At 38.4% G+C, this 19,674-nt stretch overlaps 1 protein-coding gene across 1 annotated transcript; it reads right to left on the reverse strand.

Moving 5' to 3' along the window:
* Positions 1–93: 93 nt before the first annotated feature.
* On the reverse strand, positions 94–19,048 carry LOC118821390 (dihydropyrimidinase-related protein 1-like). The gene is made up of 15 exons (XM_036589976.1): positions 18,850–19,048; positions 16,385–16,473; positions 14,699–14,883; positions 12,129–12,293; positions 10,657–10,718; positions 10,497–10,577; positions 9,329–9,397; positions 9,079–9,199; positions 7,562–7,718; positions 7,181–7,322; positions 5,702–5,872; positions 5,390–5,569; positions 3,736–3,901; positions 3,317–3,334; positions 94–1,285 (listed from the first exon to the last, which is right to left on the reverse strand). Exons 1-15 carry the CDS (start codon positions 18,880–18,882, stop codon positions 1,194–1,196), a joined length of 1,731 nt encoding a protein of 576 aa, XP_036445869.1. The 5' UTR covers positions 18,883–19,048; the 3' UTR covers positions 94–1,193.
* Positions 19,049–19,674: the final 626 nt, after the last annotated feature.

The following is a 19,674-nucleotide window of genomic DNA, read 5'->3' on the forward strand; positions in this document are numbered from 1 at the left end:
AAATGCTCTTTATCCATTGTCATTTTTTATTTAACACCTCTACATGTTTTTTTTAGCTACATCACACAGCACTAAGAGCACAGCATGGAAACAGCTATGGTGTCTATAATAAATTAAAAAACAGGTACAAAAACAGCAGTAAAGATACAGAAATTTGGGTTTTGCTTCAAGATCTCTGGGACCTTGTTGGTATTTTGGTCCTAGACTCAAAGTAAAATCTCCTTAACATCCTACAAAACAGTTACAGATGCAGACACTTTCTCTGGTCGGATTTTTAGGGGTTAAAGGAATACTTCAGCATTTTTCACCCTAATCTCCATCTGCCACATCTATAGCAAAGTCAAATGAAAAACAGGACTTTTGAAAAGTGGAGTTCAAAAATTGATTAAAAGACATAAAGAAAAGAGGACTCGTAACAACACCAAAACTGTCCCCAAAAGATAAACAGCTTTCATCTTTGAGAGAGAGGAGAAAATCAATTGAGAAAATCAAGAATGTGTAGCTGTCAAGAAGCAGTTACTGAAAAAAGGAAATTGACAAAAAAAGAAAATCTGCAAATCAAAGAAACTGCTAGTGCTCTGAGAACAATGAACTGACTACCCCAGAGTCCAGTCCTCAACATCATTCTGTGTTTTTAAGATTACTTAAATCATGTGAACCCAAAAAATTCTAACTTGTTTAACTGACTTTTGGAGGTGTGGAAGAACACTTCCTGCAGATTCCTTTGAAAACCTGAAAGCACGCAAGCTGTGATAAAAGCAAAGGTTAGACAGTTAGGTTAATTTTCTGTTAAATGAAGTTTTGTGCTTTTTCCTGACGATAAAAAAGAAACCTGTGCTTAATAGTGTTCACTGGAAATTAAGTGATTTTCAACTTATTGGCTTTTCTGGGAAAAGGGAAAAGCAGATGCGTCAAAATTATTGTCCGTGGTAATATACAAAACAACACAGATGTGGCAGATAAAGATTAAACTGAAAAACTGTATTCCTTTAAAGAACGTGTAGGGTCATATCTCATCCAAGAGAAGAACACTAGAAGCACTTAACAGCAGCATCAGACTTGACATGCAGGTAACCCACTATCCACATGCAGTAATAAACACACACACTAACACTTCTGCTCCAGGTTTCTCTGGGCAGAGGCAATAAGCACCATTGGTTTCACTGTGAGTAAGTTGAGAGAGCTGTTTTCTCTCAGCCCAAACTGGTGATGCTGGAGCGTCCTCCGGGGGGCGCCACAATGCGGTGGCAGGCCCGGCGGGGGCCATTCTCATCCGCCTGGGAAGCTGCAGAGTTTCAAAGGTGAAACATCAAACTAGTTGATAGCATAAAAATAGCCACAGTGTTTACAATGTGTAATAACCTACATTACAAGCCAAATGTTTGGATGCAAGCTGTTGGGTTTTTTTAAAGCTTAAAGGGATTTTAAAATTATGTCAATTTTATGTCAATAGGTTTACGTACTATTCAGACAGGTTTAGTTTTACGTGGGAATGTTAGTAATGTAGTTTTACCACATGACATCGGTAATGTTTATAGCACTATTCCGACAGGATTAGTTTTACATAAGGAGGTGATAATGTCATTTTTACCATAGTTTCTCAGTGATTTTGGTCCTGTCCAAATGTGCCATGTCAGTCATTTTTATGGACTGTGCACTTCCACATCAGTAAAGATTTCGGTACCATTTATTTGTATGGCTATAACCATACAAATAAGTTCAGGTTATATTAGTACTGTGTGACTTGACATGTTCGTAAAAATGCTGTTATATTCTGTGGAAAAGGACTTTAGCGGCTAAAAATCAAGACGATAAGTACTTTCCTACCTCAAGTGTACAAATAGAAACATTAAAACCTAACAAATAAATAAATACAAGAGAAAAAGTTATATTTTATGCAGTGTTGTTCACTGTTGGCTGTAAATTCCCAAGCTAATGACAATGTTAATGACATACTGCATTCAATTCAAGACAGCAAGACAGATGGTTAGTATGAAAGAAGTAATACCTAAATTAAATGCATTCCAGCTGTCTCTAAATATTACTGTATAGAATTCCAAGCTGGTCTACGCTGTTCAATTTCCTTTTGCTGGTCACCAAGTAAGTGAATGCGGTGCACAACTTTCAGTCCATCACTTAATAAATTCTAAAACATTTTCCTTACAACGGTGCTGCAAAATGCTAGCTGGTTAGCATTAGCTTAGCTAGCATGATAACAGCTCTGCAAAACACAGAGCAGGTTTGATTCTGGCTAACTGATATACCACTGACAAGTTTAAATTATAATGACTTAAATATGAGAGAGTGAAGTTGAGTGACTGGTGCTGGAGGAACAAAAAGGCGAAATGAGACAAGTTCTGTGGTGTTTGGATCTGTGACCTACTAGATAACCTAAGGATAGCTTGGCGATTGTGGTGCAATTAGTGGCACACACCACGGTAGAGAAATCAAACCTGTTCTTTGGTTTTTAGAGCTGTAGCACACTAGCTTGCATAGGGTGACCATATGTCCTTTTTTCCAGTCTAGTGCATTTAACTTAATCATTATTATGCTTACCCTCACCATCTACCTCCTCTAATGTGAATGCAGTGTGTAATAGGTATTTTCATTAGCAACACTCTGCAATGCTTCATAAAATCAAACTTTTTTTGTATTTTTACATGTTCTGACTTATGCACTTGAGGTAGGTCAGTACATATCAACTTAATTTGATTTCTTTGAGTACTTCTATACATAAGAGAAAAAAAAAACTAAAGAGAAAAAACCTTTCTCAGTCAATTTCAAAGAGTATTTACCAACATGGCAATTTACACAGGATTAATGTAACCTGGGTTTATTTCTACAGTTGATATTATGTAAAAATCACCACCATTTTATTAATGCTGGAGCACACAGTCCATAAAATTTACTGACATGGTGGATTCGGACAGGACTAAAATCACAGAGAAACACTGGTAATAATTACATTACCCTCCCCATGTAAAAGTACTGCTGTCTGAATAGCACTTGTGACAATGCAGTTATAAAAATACAGTAGCAAGAAAAAGTGAACCCTTTGGAATTTCCTAGTTTTCTGCAAAAAGCTAATAACACACACACACAATTATAATCCTTCTTGCCTTTATTATGCACACCAATTAAACAGTAGATGTTAAAAAGTGCTGGGAGAAAAAGTGAGTGAACCCTTGTATTTAATAACTGGTCAACCCTCTTTTGACAGCAGCAACTTCAAGCAAGCACCTTCAGTAACTGCATACTTTTTCTTGCCACTGTATCTCTGACCAGCTTATGATTGTTGTATGGGTGTGTTACTGACCTTGTGGGTATTCCGGCCCTGTGGAAATACAATGCAAAAGAACAGAAAGAATCACAGATCAGTTGAGTGTCCATTAAACTGAGCACAGGTGGAGTTTATTTCTTTAAGAAGTCTTTAAGAAGAACAGTGGTTGATATAGTGTGGTGGGTAATACCGCTGCTCTTCATGAAGCCACCTGGCGTTCGATTTCATGCCCAGGCAAGCGCACGATGCTAGTAAGAGTCCTTGGGTAAGACTTCTAACTCTACATCTGCCTACATCTGTAACACGATTAAACCGCTTAAAGCAGATTAATGTTGCTCTGGTTAAGAGTGTATGCCATATGTAAATTTAATGTAACGTACAACCTGTCCAATTGTGTACTGTTTTGCTTCAGTGTTTGGTTTTGATTGTGCTTTTGCTTATGATTGTCTGCTCACCTGACAGGCTAAAGTTGGACAAGTGCAGGTTTCTGATTGGAGCAGGCTGGTTCTTGGCAGGTGAAGTTTTAGCAGAAGGTGCAGGAGTTAAGTATTTAGGTGTAGGAGGAACATCACAGACAGGCCCGTCATAGACGCCACGGGAAACTGGTTGCAGGGCAGAGACCTACACACACACATGCACTCAGATTTAGACCATTGTTGTACCTTTGAGGGTACATTTACATTATTTGTACCTTGAGGAATAAAAATGTACCTGTAAAGTACCCTTTTTGTCCTGACAGTGTCGGCTCATAATTCAGGATTAGGATTAACCATTAGTCAATGTTAGGGTTTATGATCAGCCAAAAAGGTCATTTTAGGGGTATAAAATTGTAAATCAGATATGAAAATGGTTCAAAGCAAGCATTTCAGCCTTTGAAAGCAGAGAAAGGAATGTGATTTTTGCTTCTTTCCTTTCATTAATTGATATTATGTAGTTCTAATATCAACAAAAAAGTAGCAACAGATGCCATTTTCGATTCAGGACTGATGTACAATAGGCTATTTTCCATGGGTGCTGCCTACAGTGCATGCAAGAGGGTTGGTTATAACTGTTCATCTAGACTAGTGGTCCTGACAGTGTTTTGTACAGAGGGCATAGGGTAATTTTGCAGATGTTTTGTAGCTATGGTAAAGCTTGAGCCTCAAGGCTCTCAAGTATAGTGGACATAAATATGTTATACATTCATTATTTTTAAACAAGATGCAGACATATGTCACAGGCACCAAAACAAGAACTCCATTAAAATTGGTTTCAACACTCACTGTTAAAGGTACATGTAAGATTTTTTTTTTGTTGTTAAAATTGCTGCTGCGAGTCACCTTGTGAGGCCTGAAATAATAATTAAAGGCAGAAGTGTCGGTCGGATTTCTCTTTTAAGTATGCATCTTTGAAGTATTAATGTCACATGCACAGGCTCAAAATGAATGTATTACAATGTTTGGTCTCAAATGCAAAATCAACATTGACATGATGACAATAGTAGATAATTCAGTTACATCCACGGATGACACATCTTTCACTAAGTTCTCTTTGAGTACTCTTTCAGTGCACTGGCAAACATAAGATTCATCTGCTCAGAAAAGAGGTCTGAAGCACAACCGATATTACAAAATATTCTTAAGCATGCTGAGTGTAATTACAGATTTCCACCAGAGTGGTCACCAAATCCCCAAAATTTACATAGTGCAGCTTTAATGTACTCTGAATAGAATTGTTCAATATGGAGTTATGAAACAAGTGAAGTTTTAAAGAAGGACCATGCCTGAAGCTCCTCCTCCTTCCAATTTAATGTCCTATTAATTTTCAATGTCTATCTTCAGTTTCTTGTGACAATGTTATTGTACCCCTCCACCATCAAGGGGGAGTCCGGCCTTCTAACTTAAAAATACTAACAAAACTCCAGTCCTGTTTTTGGAGTTGTCTCCTCTCCTACAGTCTTACAAGCTCTTCTCAAAGTACACCCATAAATTGAAAGCATTGTCTCAACTAAGAAAATTTTGTTAAAGATTATTCAGCAGGAAGTGGATGTTTTTAAAAACAAAAGAAAAATGTAATTGAACCAGATTGCACCATTTAAAGGCAAACCAAGAGGCTTAGGGATCAGATTACCTTGTTCCTCATGCGAATGCGCTGGTAGGCATAGTCAGGGAAGGCTTTACGCGGAATGAAGCGTCCGGATCCTGGCTGGACGTTGAGGGTGCCATTATCAAAAACAACCCGACCCTGACTCAGCACGACCTGTGGTCCTCCCCGAACCTCCTGTCCCTCAAAGATATTAAACTCCCCCATCTGAGGGACAAAGATGAAGGATGGGAGATGGATGGAGGTAGAGAGGAAAGGGAAAGTGGAGAAGTATGAGACAGAGAGCACTTGTTATAAAAGCAGCACCAAAACTATTATTTAAGCTACAACATTCCTCACCGAATGTTGAGACTTGGCTGTAATGGTTTGGATCTTGTCTGAGTCCCAGATGATGAGATCAGCATCAGAGCCCACAGCCACACGGCCCTTACGGGGGTAAAGGTTAAAGAGTTTCGCTGCATTGGTGCTTGTCACGGCAACAAACTGATTCTCATCCATCTTCCCAGCAGCCTGTGAGACAGACAGGTTCAGAGGTTCTTCCATAATGCAGGAAAGACATTTTTTACACCGTCAAGTCAAGTCAAGTCAAGTCAGCTTTATTGTCAATACTACAATATGTACAGGACATACAGAGTATTGAAATTGTGTTACTCTCAGACCACATGGTGTAGCAATAACATTAAATAGAAAGTAAACAGGAAAAGTGTGTATGTAAATACACATTAAAAAACACTAAACACTAATCGTAAAAATAAACACTAATTGTAGAAAAACAGAATAATAAAAAATATATAAATATAGAAGGTCCTGAAATTAACACTAAAGTGACATAAGGCACATACAGATTAAGGTCTGTGGGTATAAATAGTGCAAATATAAACAGTAGTGCAATGAGCTTATGGAGCTGTTAAAGTGATGAGTGCATAACAGAAAGTGATGGGTGCGTAACAGTCCCTGAGAATGTCAGAGTTCAGTATTGGGGAGTGGGGGTCAGAAACCTGTGCTTGGGTCCAAACTCTGTGTGTGTGGGGGCAGAAGGGGGGAGGGGGGGCAAAGTAGGGAGAGAGTTCAGCATCCTGATGAAGCTGTCCCCCACTGTCACTGTAAGAACGGCTGAATTTTAAGCCACATACTGCAAGCTTTTTCTTTTATTATTCAGTATCAAAAATTTATTCAGGTCCTGCTACTATGAAACCAACGTGTAAGTTATGTACTGAAGTGTTGGCTTACTATTTATATGTGTTATTGTTTTTGGGCCAAGTGCCCAGAGAGATGCATTGCTCATTGTTTTGCACCCTGAGCACCTTGCATTTGTGTCTTTTGGGTGGGTCATTCTAAGCGGCAAGAATTGAACAGAAGTTAAGCTTGAAGCGGCCCAGTAGTCTATGTCATGACCGTGAGCACTAACGAAAAAAGGGAGGGCTTCAGTGAGAGCTGTAAGGGAGAAGTTAATACAGGCTCAATTTGTAGTCACTGAGTGCCCTGAACTATATCAATAAAAGACAGAAATACAATTTTCATGAGCACTTTCCCTACAAAGTTGGTCACTAGATGACCCCACACTGAGCACTGGGAGCTTTGTAGTTCAATTGCACTCTTCACAGTTATATGGGTTAACTAAATATTCTGCTGTTACATTGTATTTATAGCTATTGTGCTTGTATGATTGCAAAATTGCAGTTTTTTTTCACAAAATTCCCAGTTTTAAGTGCTAAACATATATCAACAGGTAGCTAGCATAGTTGACTGATAGTTATGATGTTATTATAGCTTAGCAACATGATATCGAAGCTTAGGAATTGAAGATATATGCCTCACCACTCCTTTGTCCCAGATGAAGGACATTCTCTCTTCTATGCCATTGGTTCCCTCAGGAATAAGAGTGAAATCATCCTTCCCAATCGCTTTCTGGGAAATGGAGTACACACAATGTGCACTGCCAAGCACCTGCAGCTCCCCGCTGCACAACACACAATCCATACATTACCAATGCAATATACATGCAGATCAATATATGACTGATCAAAAATAAATAAAAACAATAGCACACCAAAATTTGTATTGTCATTATTAGTTAATATCTTCATCAAAAACATGATTCCATGCATTACCAGACCCCTAGTGCACAGCCATCTATCAAGCAGTTCATGAAATTAATCCACACACAACACTGCACAAATTGATTGACAGTGAAGGTACCAGGCCAACATGGAGGTTAGGTGATCTGGGGTCGTGGTGTCTGGGCTGAGGGGTGGTGATGTCACAAACGCAGCAGCTTTGGCCCAGTTTTTGCTCCAATAGTGTGTGCCGTCCGAAGCTATGCTGGCTGTGATTGGCTCCCCAAACACCACAGACCCTGTCAGAGATAACCAAAAGAAAGGCTAATAAGACTGATGTACAAAAATGATGACATACAGATTCAGCAGTGCTGTGAGGAAGAGATTCCACACTCTACTAAATTTCATTTTAAAATTGCATAAAAAACAAAGCTTTTGTTGTTTGGAAATGAGTTTGCAGAAAATGAAACGGACCCCTGAGTGCATGTAAAAATGACTGAGGTTGTTTGTTTAGCTGGGTCACTGTCACTTTATTATGTTCATACATCACAATGTGTATAAAGATATGATGACTAGATTAGTCAGATACGTGTATGGAAGTATGATAACTACATTAGTCTTGTATGACTGGGGTTATTTTTTTGCTGGGTCTTAAATTTTCCTAATTCTCAAATCAATGTAACAAGGGAAGCTATTGTAATCATATTATAAATTAGGGATGCACGTAGGGAAACTATATTAACCTGATACATGTAGGGAAGTAAGATGACTATGTTAGTCTAATACATGTAGGGCAGTATAATGACTACATTAGCCTGATGCATGTATGGAGGTATGATGATTACATTAGTCCGATTTTGTTTATGGTACTATGACTACATCAGTCTTATTTGACTGAGGTTATTGTTTGGCTGGGTCGTTGATTTCCCTTCTGTCATGCTCTTACATTACCATATCTAAAAGGGAAGGTATTATTATAAAATGATAAATTGTAGAATTGTGTTTCATCTCCTTAGTTGTCTGGTCTCTTACATTAAAGAACTTAGGAAACTTTCATCAGAGGAATGCTAACAGATGTACAGAGGAATGATGAATACATTAGTTTGATAAATGTAAGGAAGTATGATGACTACAATAGTCTGATACTTATAGAGAGATATAATTAATACATTATTGTGATGTGCGTAAGGAGATATGATGACACCATTAATCTGATATGTGTTAAGAGGTATGATGACTGCATTATTATTCTGATACGTGTGTTGTGATATGACCTCATTAGCCTGATTTGTGTAGGGAGGTATAATGAATGCATTAGAAATGCTGATACATGTACAGTGATATGATTTAGTCTAATAAATGTATGGAGCTATGACAACTACATTAGTTTGATATGTGTAGGTTGATGCGGTGACTGCAATAGTCTAATACATGTATATGTGTATATGACTACATTGATCTGATATGTGTAGGTTGGTGTGATGACTACATTGCTCTGATACAAGTACAGTGATAGGATGACTACACTGGTCTGATATGTGTAGGGAAGGATGACAGCTACATTAGTCTGATACATGTAGGGAGGTGCGACGACTACATTAGTCTGATATGTGTAGGGTTGAGTGATGACTACATTAGTCTGGTACTTCTAGGGTATACCTCTCTTCCTGGCTGCAGCCACAATGTCAGCAGCTCCTTTACTCATCACTTTGGTGATGTACACAGGACAGTTAGTGCTGTTGCCAAGCGTTACAGCTCGGAACACAGCCTCAGACTCGAGCTGTGGAGTGGGAGTTACAGTCAAATACATGCAAAAACGCATTCATATACTTAAATCAATCCTGCACAACCTGGTGATTGTATTGATACTTGGATGGATGTATGGAGGGATGGATAGATGGATTTATACCTCCTCTGGCCTGCTCAGCACATGTCCCTCTGGTCCAGTGATACCCAGACTGAGAATCTTATTCTGTTCCTGAGAAAAGATTATAAAACTGTAAGGGGTAGTATTCACAAAGCATCTCAAAATAGGACAGCATTTACCCCTTGTTACTATGCAGTTTATCCTATTTCTGTACACAGGTTGTTGTTTACAGGATGACTACAATTTATCTAAATCTGTCTTTTTCTGCAGTTGTTCAGTGTTCCAGAATGTGTATTAATTGACTATACCCATGCAGAAATGCTTATTGTGAAGCACTTTATCACCAGAATAATCATACCATTATAATGCCCAACCCAAAAACACACAATAAAAACACTTGTAAACACGTTTTACTCTAAATAGTAAAACATTAAAACTGACCAATTGCTGCACTTTCAAGACTGTATCACGTGTTGTTACAGACTAAAAAAAATGTTTTATGTTACTATAACAATTATGTACAGACAGATGACAAATTAAAGGAAAACCCAGTATAAAGTGACTTACTGAGGTGTTGTACCACCATTCTTCCAAAAGATATTCCCTAAATTGGTATTTTGTTGCTGTAAAACACATTGGTCAAAATAATGGCAGCAAAATGCCCCTCACAGCATAAAAGAGTCACCTGACCTGCACTCAACATGCACTCACCCACTTGTGGAAAATGTAGTGAAGAATAACTTATCCATATCACTAGATTGCTCTTTGTAATAAGGGGTTTATGCACTGCAATCCTACTATAATAGCCCTCTCGTTGTAGTTGTGGACGGACAGTCTGATCACACCCTGCATTCTCTGTCAGCTGAGAAACAGTTGCTCCTCTGTTTTCCTTACATACAGCATCACACTAATGCATGAGGGTCATGCTCATTAAATGTGAGATTTTGACCACAATTTTCAACTTTATTTACTGACGTCGTTCCCATAGATGTTAATATAGATGCCACTTTAGTCACTGTACCTATTGACAGATTAGCCCGTTGAGCATCCGCACCCCAATAATGAAGCCTCTTTCAAAATCAATTATATCTCTTCCTTTTGCCATGTTGATCCATAATCAATGTCAACTGGGCCTCCTCAGCATTTTCATTCATTTTTTCTTTAGTTTGGCGCCCGCCTGTTTAAACACAACACACAAATCTGACTTTACCTGAGCAATCAGGTCTCCATTTTCCGCATGAACCAGAACCACTGCACCTAAATCCCTCAGACACTCCATCACCTCATACAGCTAGAGAGAGAGAATTAACAAATATTAATTGGTGTAAAAATAATCACAGCAGGATGTAAGCAGACATTTATATTCTCACCTGTGAATCAAACAGCTGACACACATCCTTGTAAGCCATGAAAACCTGGAAAGAGTTGACACCTGTGTAAAAAGAAACAGAGAAAATACTGTTGAACGGAGTTATGATTACTAATTCAGTTCAGTTATGTAATGCACTGATTCAAATGTGTATGTCCTGAATGATCTATAAATAAAATATATTATAGCAGCGCAACTCTGTCACTCAGTTTTTAACTTTTGGCAATAGATGTCTTGATGTAATATATTTATTTAAAGTGGAAATGATGTCTGGGATAGCAGGGCATAATCTAACATGAGTAAAATGTAACATGACTTTTTTATGTAGTTAAACAGGTTTAAGTAAAACAAAAAAAAGTTTTTTTTGTCCTCTTTGTGTAGCAACATCATCTGCATGTTTTGACAAGATTCAAGGCTCATCCTGAAGACTGTTTTCGTACTGAGTGTAAGTCGTAGAATTCATTTTTTATTTATTTATATTCACCTTCTTGTTGGCTGTAATATTGCACTGTTTTGAAGCATGTAAATAACTTCCAATGAGAGCTAGCCTGGCTAAAGTACAGTCTCCACACAGCAGGGCTGGTTTTAACATGCTGTTACTAGTAAGCTTCCCAATGTAAACAATGACAGAAAATAAATCTATATACATTTTTCTGACCTTTTCACTTACAGATTAAGGTATTGACTCCTCAGTGGATGATGTGCCAACATGTTATTTGTCAGAGAAATGTACTGTTATACGAATATGATTAAAACAGTCATGTTTGACTAAGTTTTTAGTCTGTGTATTTTCTCTTTATTCCTGCAATGAAACGAAACAAATACCAAACAGTGATTTCAGTATTCGAATACTGGCACTGGCATATCCAAGTACTTGAATACATTGTGCACAAAACTAGTTACAACTAGCCACTCATTCTGTTTTAATTAACTGTGTCTATAGTGTAAGTTTTGTAAAATTTGAGTAAAAAGTGTAAAATTTGCACAAAAGCCACTTTAGATTGAATTGTTCACAAATACCAGATGATCAAATAAAGTTTGTGTTTTCATTTGCATCAGAGATGTGTTGGCTGCCTGTACAAATAATGAATATAGCTGAAATAGTTTTAAAAAATTATTCGGCAAAAAAATAAAATGTGTTTGGTTGCTCCCCACTCACCCTACACATTGTTTAAATCAACTTCATTAAATGAGTGTTTTTACATGCACTTAATAATGTAATAACTGAAGAAAATCAGATTTTGTCAGTAATTCGTTCAACATGTTTACATTTACATGTTTACACTTGGGTAATCACATAATGAGAAAGCCAGAGTAGCTGTTTACATAACCATTTGAGTAATCAGATAACTGCCGAAATCTGACTATGATTGGATTACTAAGTGCATGTAAATGCACTCAATTATACACTTTCAGCATACAAAATTGTGAGAGATAAACACAGACAGAGAGGAATTGGTGGGGATAAAAGACCTTTCTCCTGGACGAGCGTGTGGAGCTCTTCTCTGATCGTATCATTCCAGTCTGGAACATCCACGTGGAGTGAAAAATCGCAGCAGCTTTTCTTGTCTGCAGTCTCCTGCCACTTCTCAAACGCCTGCAACAGAGACTCACCCCGCTGTACACACACATGGTCAACTACAAACACACACACCCACACACACATACACACACACTGCAGCAATGATGTAAAACTGGCAGATTCTTCAGTAGTTCTGCTCCTGGCGATTCTCCTTTATTGCAGCCATCAGATTTACCAAAAAGTATCTAACTAATTGATTTTGCAGGTACCTACCAGGGTTATTACAGTTAACCAAGTAAAACTATTGCTAAAACTAAAGTTAGCAGTGAACAATGCAATTTCACATCAAACCACTCTGAATGACTGTTTACATTTCAATTACAGATTTCTGAATAAAAAAAAAAATCCTTAAGTATTGTTTGTCTGATGGTGATAGTTTCAGTGATCTACCACCTCTTGCACGGTTCTTATAAGCCCCATTTTCTCTGTACCTTTTAACGCATTTTTGAACTCCAGGTTTGAAGATAAGTTTTTAAACTTCTTTTCCTCTGATTTTCATCTTTATGCATGTGGAATATCTTATATCTAATCTCCTCAGAAAAGTCTCCTTTAGATGTTGTAGATGCATTTAATGCGTCTTTGAAAGGAAACACGTCACTGCCATTTTTGGAAATAGCTTTTCTTGGGAGGACACAGCCGCAGCTGTTTGTTGTTAAGATAGGAATGACAGAAGAAGTTAATGTGGCTGTAGAGTGACAGAAAAGTAAAGAGTGGACAAATTAAATACTGATAGGCCTTTACGTAATTTTCTGTTAAATATATGCTTCCTGCATTTTTATGTTGAAAGATCAATAACTTGTATTTAAAGGTCATACTGACTGATATATATATATATATATATATATATATATATATATATATATTAGGGGTGGGAATCTCTAGGCACCTCACGATTCGATCCGATTACGATTCAGAGGGCTGAGATGCGATTATAAAACGATTATCGATGCATCTCGATGCATCTTTTTTTTCTAAACATGATTTCTATTTTCTTACTGTGTGAGGACTTGGTAGTTTTAAAACAAAGTATTTATAATGATCCATAATGAATTTACTTCCAATATCTTTTACTAATAAAACAAATGGAAGTGATTTGGCAAGTGAACTGAAGGCTCTCATTCACTGCTCTTGTTTAGAGACGCTGCTGCCACTCATCTGTGATAAAATGCGCTGTTACGGTGAAATAAAATAAGTGGTAATGGATGACCATGCAGCACATTATATATTCTTTAGTGATTTCATTACTTCGGTTTTGGTCTCGTGATAGGGGGGTTGGGCCGCGAAAGACTGCAGGTCACGTAGCAACGATGTTTTGCCGAGCGAGTAGCGAACGAAAAAGGAAAAGAGAAAGACAGACGAACATTTGGAGATGAATGGACTTATTCGCATTTATAAGCAGCGCACTTGGTTTCCTGGTACGTTAAATCTGCAACGAGAGACTGTCAAACACTAAAAAGTTGCGAAGATGAAGTCGCTTCTCTTTCTAATTTTCCCGTCCCACCTTAAATGGTGCCGCTTTTACATTCGACGCCTCAGTCAGAATTTAAGGTGGAACGGGAAAGTTCAGCAAGAAGCTGGCGAATGAGAAGCGACTCCAGCCTCGTAAAACAGCGGAACGCTGAGAGACATTTTACAAGAAACTAATCAACTTTTGAGGAAAAGTTTTCTGGTGGAGATGGAAGAAAAGCGGCTATAGCTAAAGGTTAAAGCAGAGCAAAGTAAGTCTGTGTTTTTGTTTATATTTTTTAGCCTAAACTAGGACATTATCACATACTGACACGTACTGGACATTAAATGTTGCGGCTCCCAAGGTGGTTTGATGTTAAAAGTGGCTCTTCTTAACATTCGTGTTGTGACTCCTGACCTAACCTGGCTTTAATGCAGAGGGAGCCGGTCGGATTTCTCGCTCATCCAGTTGTGTTTTTGTTATGTGCCACCACAGACTGTCCGGGCGCTGCACTTAACCACTTCCAGGTTCTGCCCTTTGCGTTCCGTCAACATTACGTTATAAATTAAATATTTAGAAAATCGATTTTTGACATTGATGAATCGATTCAGAATCGTCCACGTCTGCATCGCGATGCATCTAAGAATCGATTTTTCCCGCACCCCTAATGCATATAGTGTGTAATTACAGTTAAGTATTATAGCGAAACAACAATAATAGATCTAGACCTCTAGAGCTTCTGTACACATGATCTAACACTTTCTCAAGCCAGTCTTTGGGGCCCACCAGATGATTCCACATTTATTCTCCAACCTCATTTGCTGGGTGCTGGGATACAGTAAAATTGTGGAACAGTCATGGTGGCCCAAAGGACTGGGTTGAGCCACACTGATCTAACACAAAGATCTAAAACACTAATCTAACAGATGAACCTGAATGGCACTGCATTAAAATTTCAGATGGAATCTCCTGGAATCACATCTTACTTTCCCACCTCAAGGGTGTTTCACTCACTGATCATGGTGGTTCCTCCAGCGAGGGCGGCTCTGCTGCCCTCATAAAAGTCATCAGCTGGCATGGTGCCCAGGTAAGGCTTCTGCAGACAGGTGTTTACATCGATACCACCGGGCATCACCAGCCGGCCCCCCGCCTCTATCACCCGTACATCACCTGGCACAGTCACATTTTCGCCCAGCTGCCTGTTACAAAACACAGATACAAACCTTCATTTCTAAAAAAAAAAAAGTTGGGGCAGTATGTGAAACAAATAAAAACAGAGAGCAGTTACCTATAAAATCAACTTTGACCAGTATTTAAACAAAAACAGTATGAAGATTTAGTGTGTTTCCTTATCAAATTTGTTGTTTTTTGTAAATATCCGCTCATTCTTAAACTGATGCCTGAAAACACTCAAATGTTGGAAGAGGTGCAATCCAACAATAATCCATTAGTTTAAGAGCAACGTTCCTCATGAGGATGATATGTATTTCACCCTCCACAGTGCACAATATAATCAAAAGATTCAGAAAATCCATTGAAATCTCTATGCAGAAATGGCAAGGCCGAAAACCACAACTGAATTCCCATGACCTTCATTTCCTCAGACAACACAACATTAAAAATCTGTGATGGATATTACCACATGGGCTCGGGAATACTTTGATAAACAACTGCCAGACACCACACATCCACAAATGCTAGTAAAGGTTGTACCATGCACAGCAGAAGCCATATGTCAACAACGTCCACAAACATCGCCAACTTCTTCAGGCTCAAGCTCATCTGAAATGGATCGATGCACTGTGGAAAAGTGTACTGTGGTTTGACAAGTTACCTTTTAAGACTGTATATGGAAATAATGGATTTTATGTTCTCCAGGCCAAAGAAGAAGAGGACCACCCAGATTGTTACTAGTATAAAGTCAGCGTCTGTCATGGTATTGGGGTGCATTAGTGCCCATGGCAAAGGCAACTTACACATCTGTGAAGGCACCATTAATGCTGAAAAATATATGTCTTGGAGCATCATATGCTGCCTACTAGATAGCATCCTTTTCAAGCACCTCTATGCTTATAGGACAACGGCAAGCCATATTCTGGACGTGCAACAGCAGCATGGCTGCATAATTAGACTTGTCTAACTGAAAATGAGGGGTGAAGAACATAATGTTGGCCCATATGGTTGTGCAGCTAAAGTTTTGAAAAATGGCAAAATATTTCGTTCTCAAAACTGGATCAATTGGTGTTGTTAGTCTAATAGTTATAAATTGTTGTTAAAAGGAAAGGTAACGTAATGCAGTGGTAAACATGCTCCTGTCCCAACATTTTTGGAATGCATTGCAGACATCAAATGTGGAATGATCATGTATATAATATATATTATGAATAGATATACAAAAAATTATATATATATATATATATATATATATATATATATATATATATATACACACACATTACATATGTAAAATATATAGAATAAATAAATATAAATATTAAATATCGTGATTATGAACTTTTTTCAATTGAATACATGTCAAGCAGAATTTACTAATCAATGCTTTCTGTTTTTATTAGTATGTCACAGAAATTACTTGGAGAAGTGATTTACATTAGTTGAAAGTAAGAACAAAGTTATTAAAAACTATCGGGTATCTGATGTAACTGAAGTGGTAGATGGAGTGTTTCCGCTGATACAAACTTTATGACTCCGTCCTCCACATAGATGTCAGCGAAGAACGATTGGTCATCGTTAATCACACACCCTCCTTTAATGAGCAGTCGCTCACTCTGCAGAGACAAAACCACACAAACACACACATAAATGCAGCATTATAAGAAACGGTATGTTTCGCATTGGGTTAGATCTGCTTCAAATCTCCAGAGGTGAAAAACTGCTCTGGTTCTTGGAAATAGATTCAGTAGAAGATTCCTTAGAACTTCACAGATTATGGCAAACATATACACTTACTGGCTACTTTATTAGGCAAAACCTAACTTCTACACTCATAGTCCATTTTATCAGGTACATTTTCCATATAGGTGCTACTTTTTGTAGTTCTGCTATTACTGACTGCAGTCCATCTGTTTCTCTGCATTATTTTTTAAACAACACAGTGTCTCTGGTGGACTGAGAATAGACCAGCACCCAGATATCCAGCCAACAGTGTCTTGTGGTAAACACAAGACATGTATAGTGTACCTAATAAACTGGCCAATGAGTGTAAATATGAGCCTGACAGGTGGATGCTGGAGGGAATATGAAGCATGGCTGGACATTTAGCCCTTTTAGCTGTTTTCTTGCATACATAATAAATATCAAAGTCTGAAAGATCTGATCTGAACATGCTTCAGTGTGGACATACAGAGGTAGAAATGCACATAAAAGACAAATATACATCTATTTTGGTAGTTAAACAAAGTAAACGCTATTTTTAATAAACGTAGCATGAAAAGCTCAAAAATACTGAATATAGTTTGCAGATTCTTCCTTAGCATCCAATTTTAAGGCCATGCCCACTCTTAAATGCCTCTATACTTCAATACATTTTTGCACACCATCACCTTGGCATAAGGGGTTAAATCTTGAAAACTTTTGTACATTTGTTAATTGTTTCTAAACAGTATTCAATGAATAAATGGGTTTCCAGGTATAAGAAAATCATCCAGCAGAATCAGATTACGACCTAGTTAATTTTGGTGTGAGATAAATGAACTACAGTGGTCTGACTTTGATGTGTAAAGCCAGACCTTCAATCCAGATGAATCATTACAAAATCAAGGACTTCACACTGGCCTAAATTTGAAGACATATGGAATGCGACTATGGCTCAATCAGGGAATCAGCACTAGAGGACGCTCCCAAGAAAGTCCTGTAAGCTTTTAGCTCCTGTAGAGCTTTGAGGCAAAATCATAGTGTGATAATACTTGATAAGTTCTATACAAAAATACAGTCATTTTGGAACACAAAACAGCATAGAATATTTCAACACTACTATTTTTGAGTGCTTTGAACTCCAGGACTTTGTAACGGCACCTTATATACGTTCCTGACTCCAGTAAGTGTGTACTCAGCCAATGAGTTGCTCCACTCTCTAACCAATCAGCACTGGGTAGCAGTATTGCTAACCAATCAGCACTTAGCAGCAATAATGCTAGAGTCCTACTGCCCAAAATCTTTCTACTTTCCAAAATTAAAGGAGGGTCCCGCCAAACGGTTACAAACAAGTTTCATTTTTAGTTTTAGTCATTTAGCACCATTTAAACCCTGTTCAACGATTTTTGATATAACGGGAAAAATAGGAAATGGGCAGGCTCCCCTTAAACTGTGCCCTTCCCGTAAAAATTGCTTCATTCCTTGCTCCCTTCATAGGTCATAAACCTATGGCTTCTACAGGGAAATACCACAATAAATGCGTGTTATGTGTTGTACAACTTTGGCTGAATCTAAGCGGTTTTCTATTAGGCATACAAAGCACTATTTGAGTGTGGAAGCAGTTATTTTAAGACCTACATAGTGCACTACATAGGGAGTATGGAGCCGTTTGAGATTCAAGCCTACGTTAAACCTCCATGAGCGCTGATATCGCGAAATCTCGCGAGAAATCTGACAATGCTGCTGAGACAAACCTTAGAGCACCCCGCAAATCTCTAGCTGTTGCCAAGGATACCGGCTCACTTCCTCCACCCCATTGTGGACATACGGGACATGGAAGCGCCTCCACGCCCAATGTGCTGCACTACATATCAGACACAGAGGCACTGCAGGGTCAGTCAGAGCGTCTGCAGCATCTCCACAAAGAGGAGCACGCCCATAAGATCACTCCACCCTCCACCCCAGTTTAATCAGGACCTGCTGTAATTTCATTCAGAGCATCACATACATGCAGGCTGTTATATGTGTACATATACACCCACTAAACTATAGACCTGAATCACTGCTGCTGTGAGGACACATTGAAGTGTTTTCATACACTGACACCGTCATCTCTAATAAAGGCCCTATATGAGGATTAGTACATGTGCTAAAGCAGTGCAGAGCTGCAGGAGCAGCGGTGGAAAACACAATGGACCAAATGAACCAGACAACAAAGGATTAGTGATAACAGAGGGTGTGCGTGTGCGTGTGTGTGTGCAAGTGTGTTTGAGTATGCGTATAAATCTTACCTGCGCTCGGGGGGAACTCTCCTTACGAGACATTGTCACTGCAAACTCCGATTTGCTCCTTTATCACTCTCCTCCTTTCTCGTGGATCCTTCACTTTGTCCTGATTTAACACAGTGAAACGCCCCCCGGTACTGGATGTGTTACATCCGCGCTCTCCTGTGGCGGAGAAGCGCACAGCAACCGTTCTTAAAGACAGAGGAGCTGACGCTTTAAAGGGGAAGTCCACAACTTTTTCAAAATGTATACATAACTACATGGTTAATATGTAAACGAAGTCATTCGGAGTAGTTTGGTTTAAAATGCTTCGTTCTAAAGAAACATGCCGAGTCGGAATTGTTCACAATGGTGGTGATACGAGTCAGACGTCCACCTCTAAAAGTTAATTCACAGAAGGTTATTACATTAAATGGTTATACATGTCTGGCCACCATTATTGGCACCCCTGGAATTTAAGTACATAATGTACAATATCTCCTTAAATAAAAATGTGTTGTGAAGCATCTATGGTCAATATACACTCATGTTCAATACACAACAGCTACCCTTTTGATGAATTCCATTCAGACTCGACCAAATTACACACCTACGATAAATTAGAAATTAGAATTATCTGTGATAAATGAGGGCTCACAAGACTTGAATTAACCTATGAGTGATGGCTTTAATGCTTATCTTATCTTTTTTAGATTTGACACTATTTTGCCATCATAAACATTTACATATAAAAACTGAGAAGACACGTGTAGGTTCACTGGCTGTATTTGTGTTGTAGACATCACAACCCCTGGTTCCTATCACTAAGTCGGCAAGTTTCTCTAAAAATGA

Source organism: Colossoma macropomum, unplaced genomic scaffold, assembly GCF_904425465.1.
Source record: "Colossoma macropomum unplaced genomic scaffold, Colossoma_macropomum, whole genome shotgun sequence".
NCBI classification, from domain to species: Eukaryota; Metazoa; Chordata; class Actinopteri; order Characiformes; family Serrasalmidae; genus Colossoma; species Colossoma macropomum.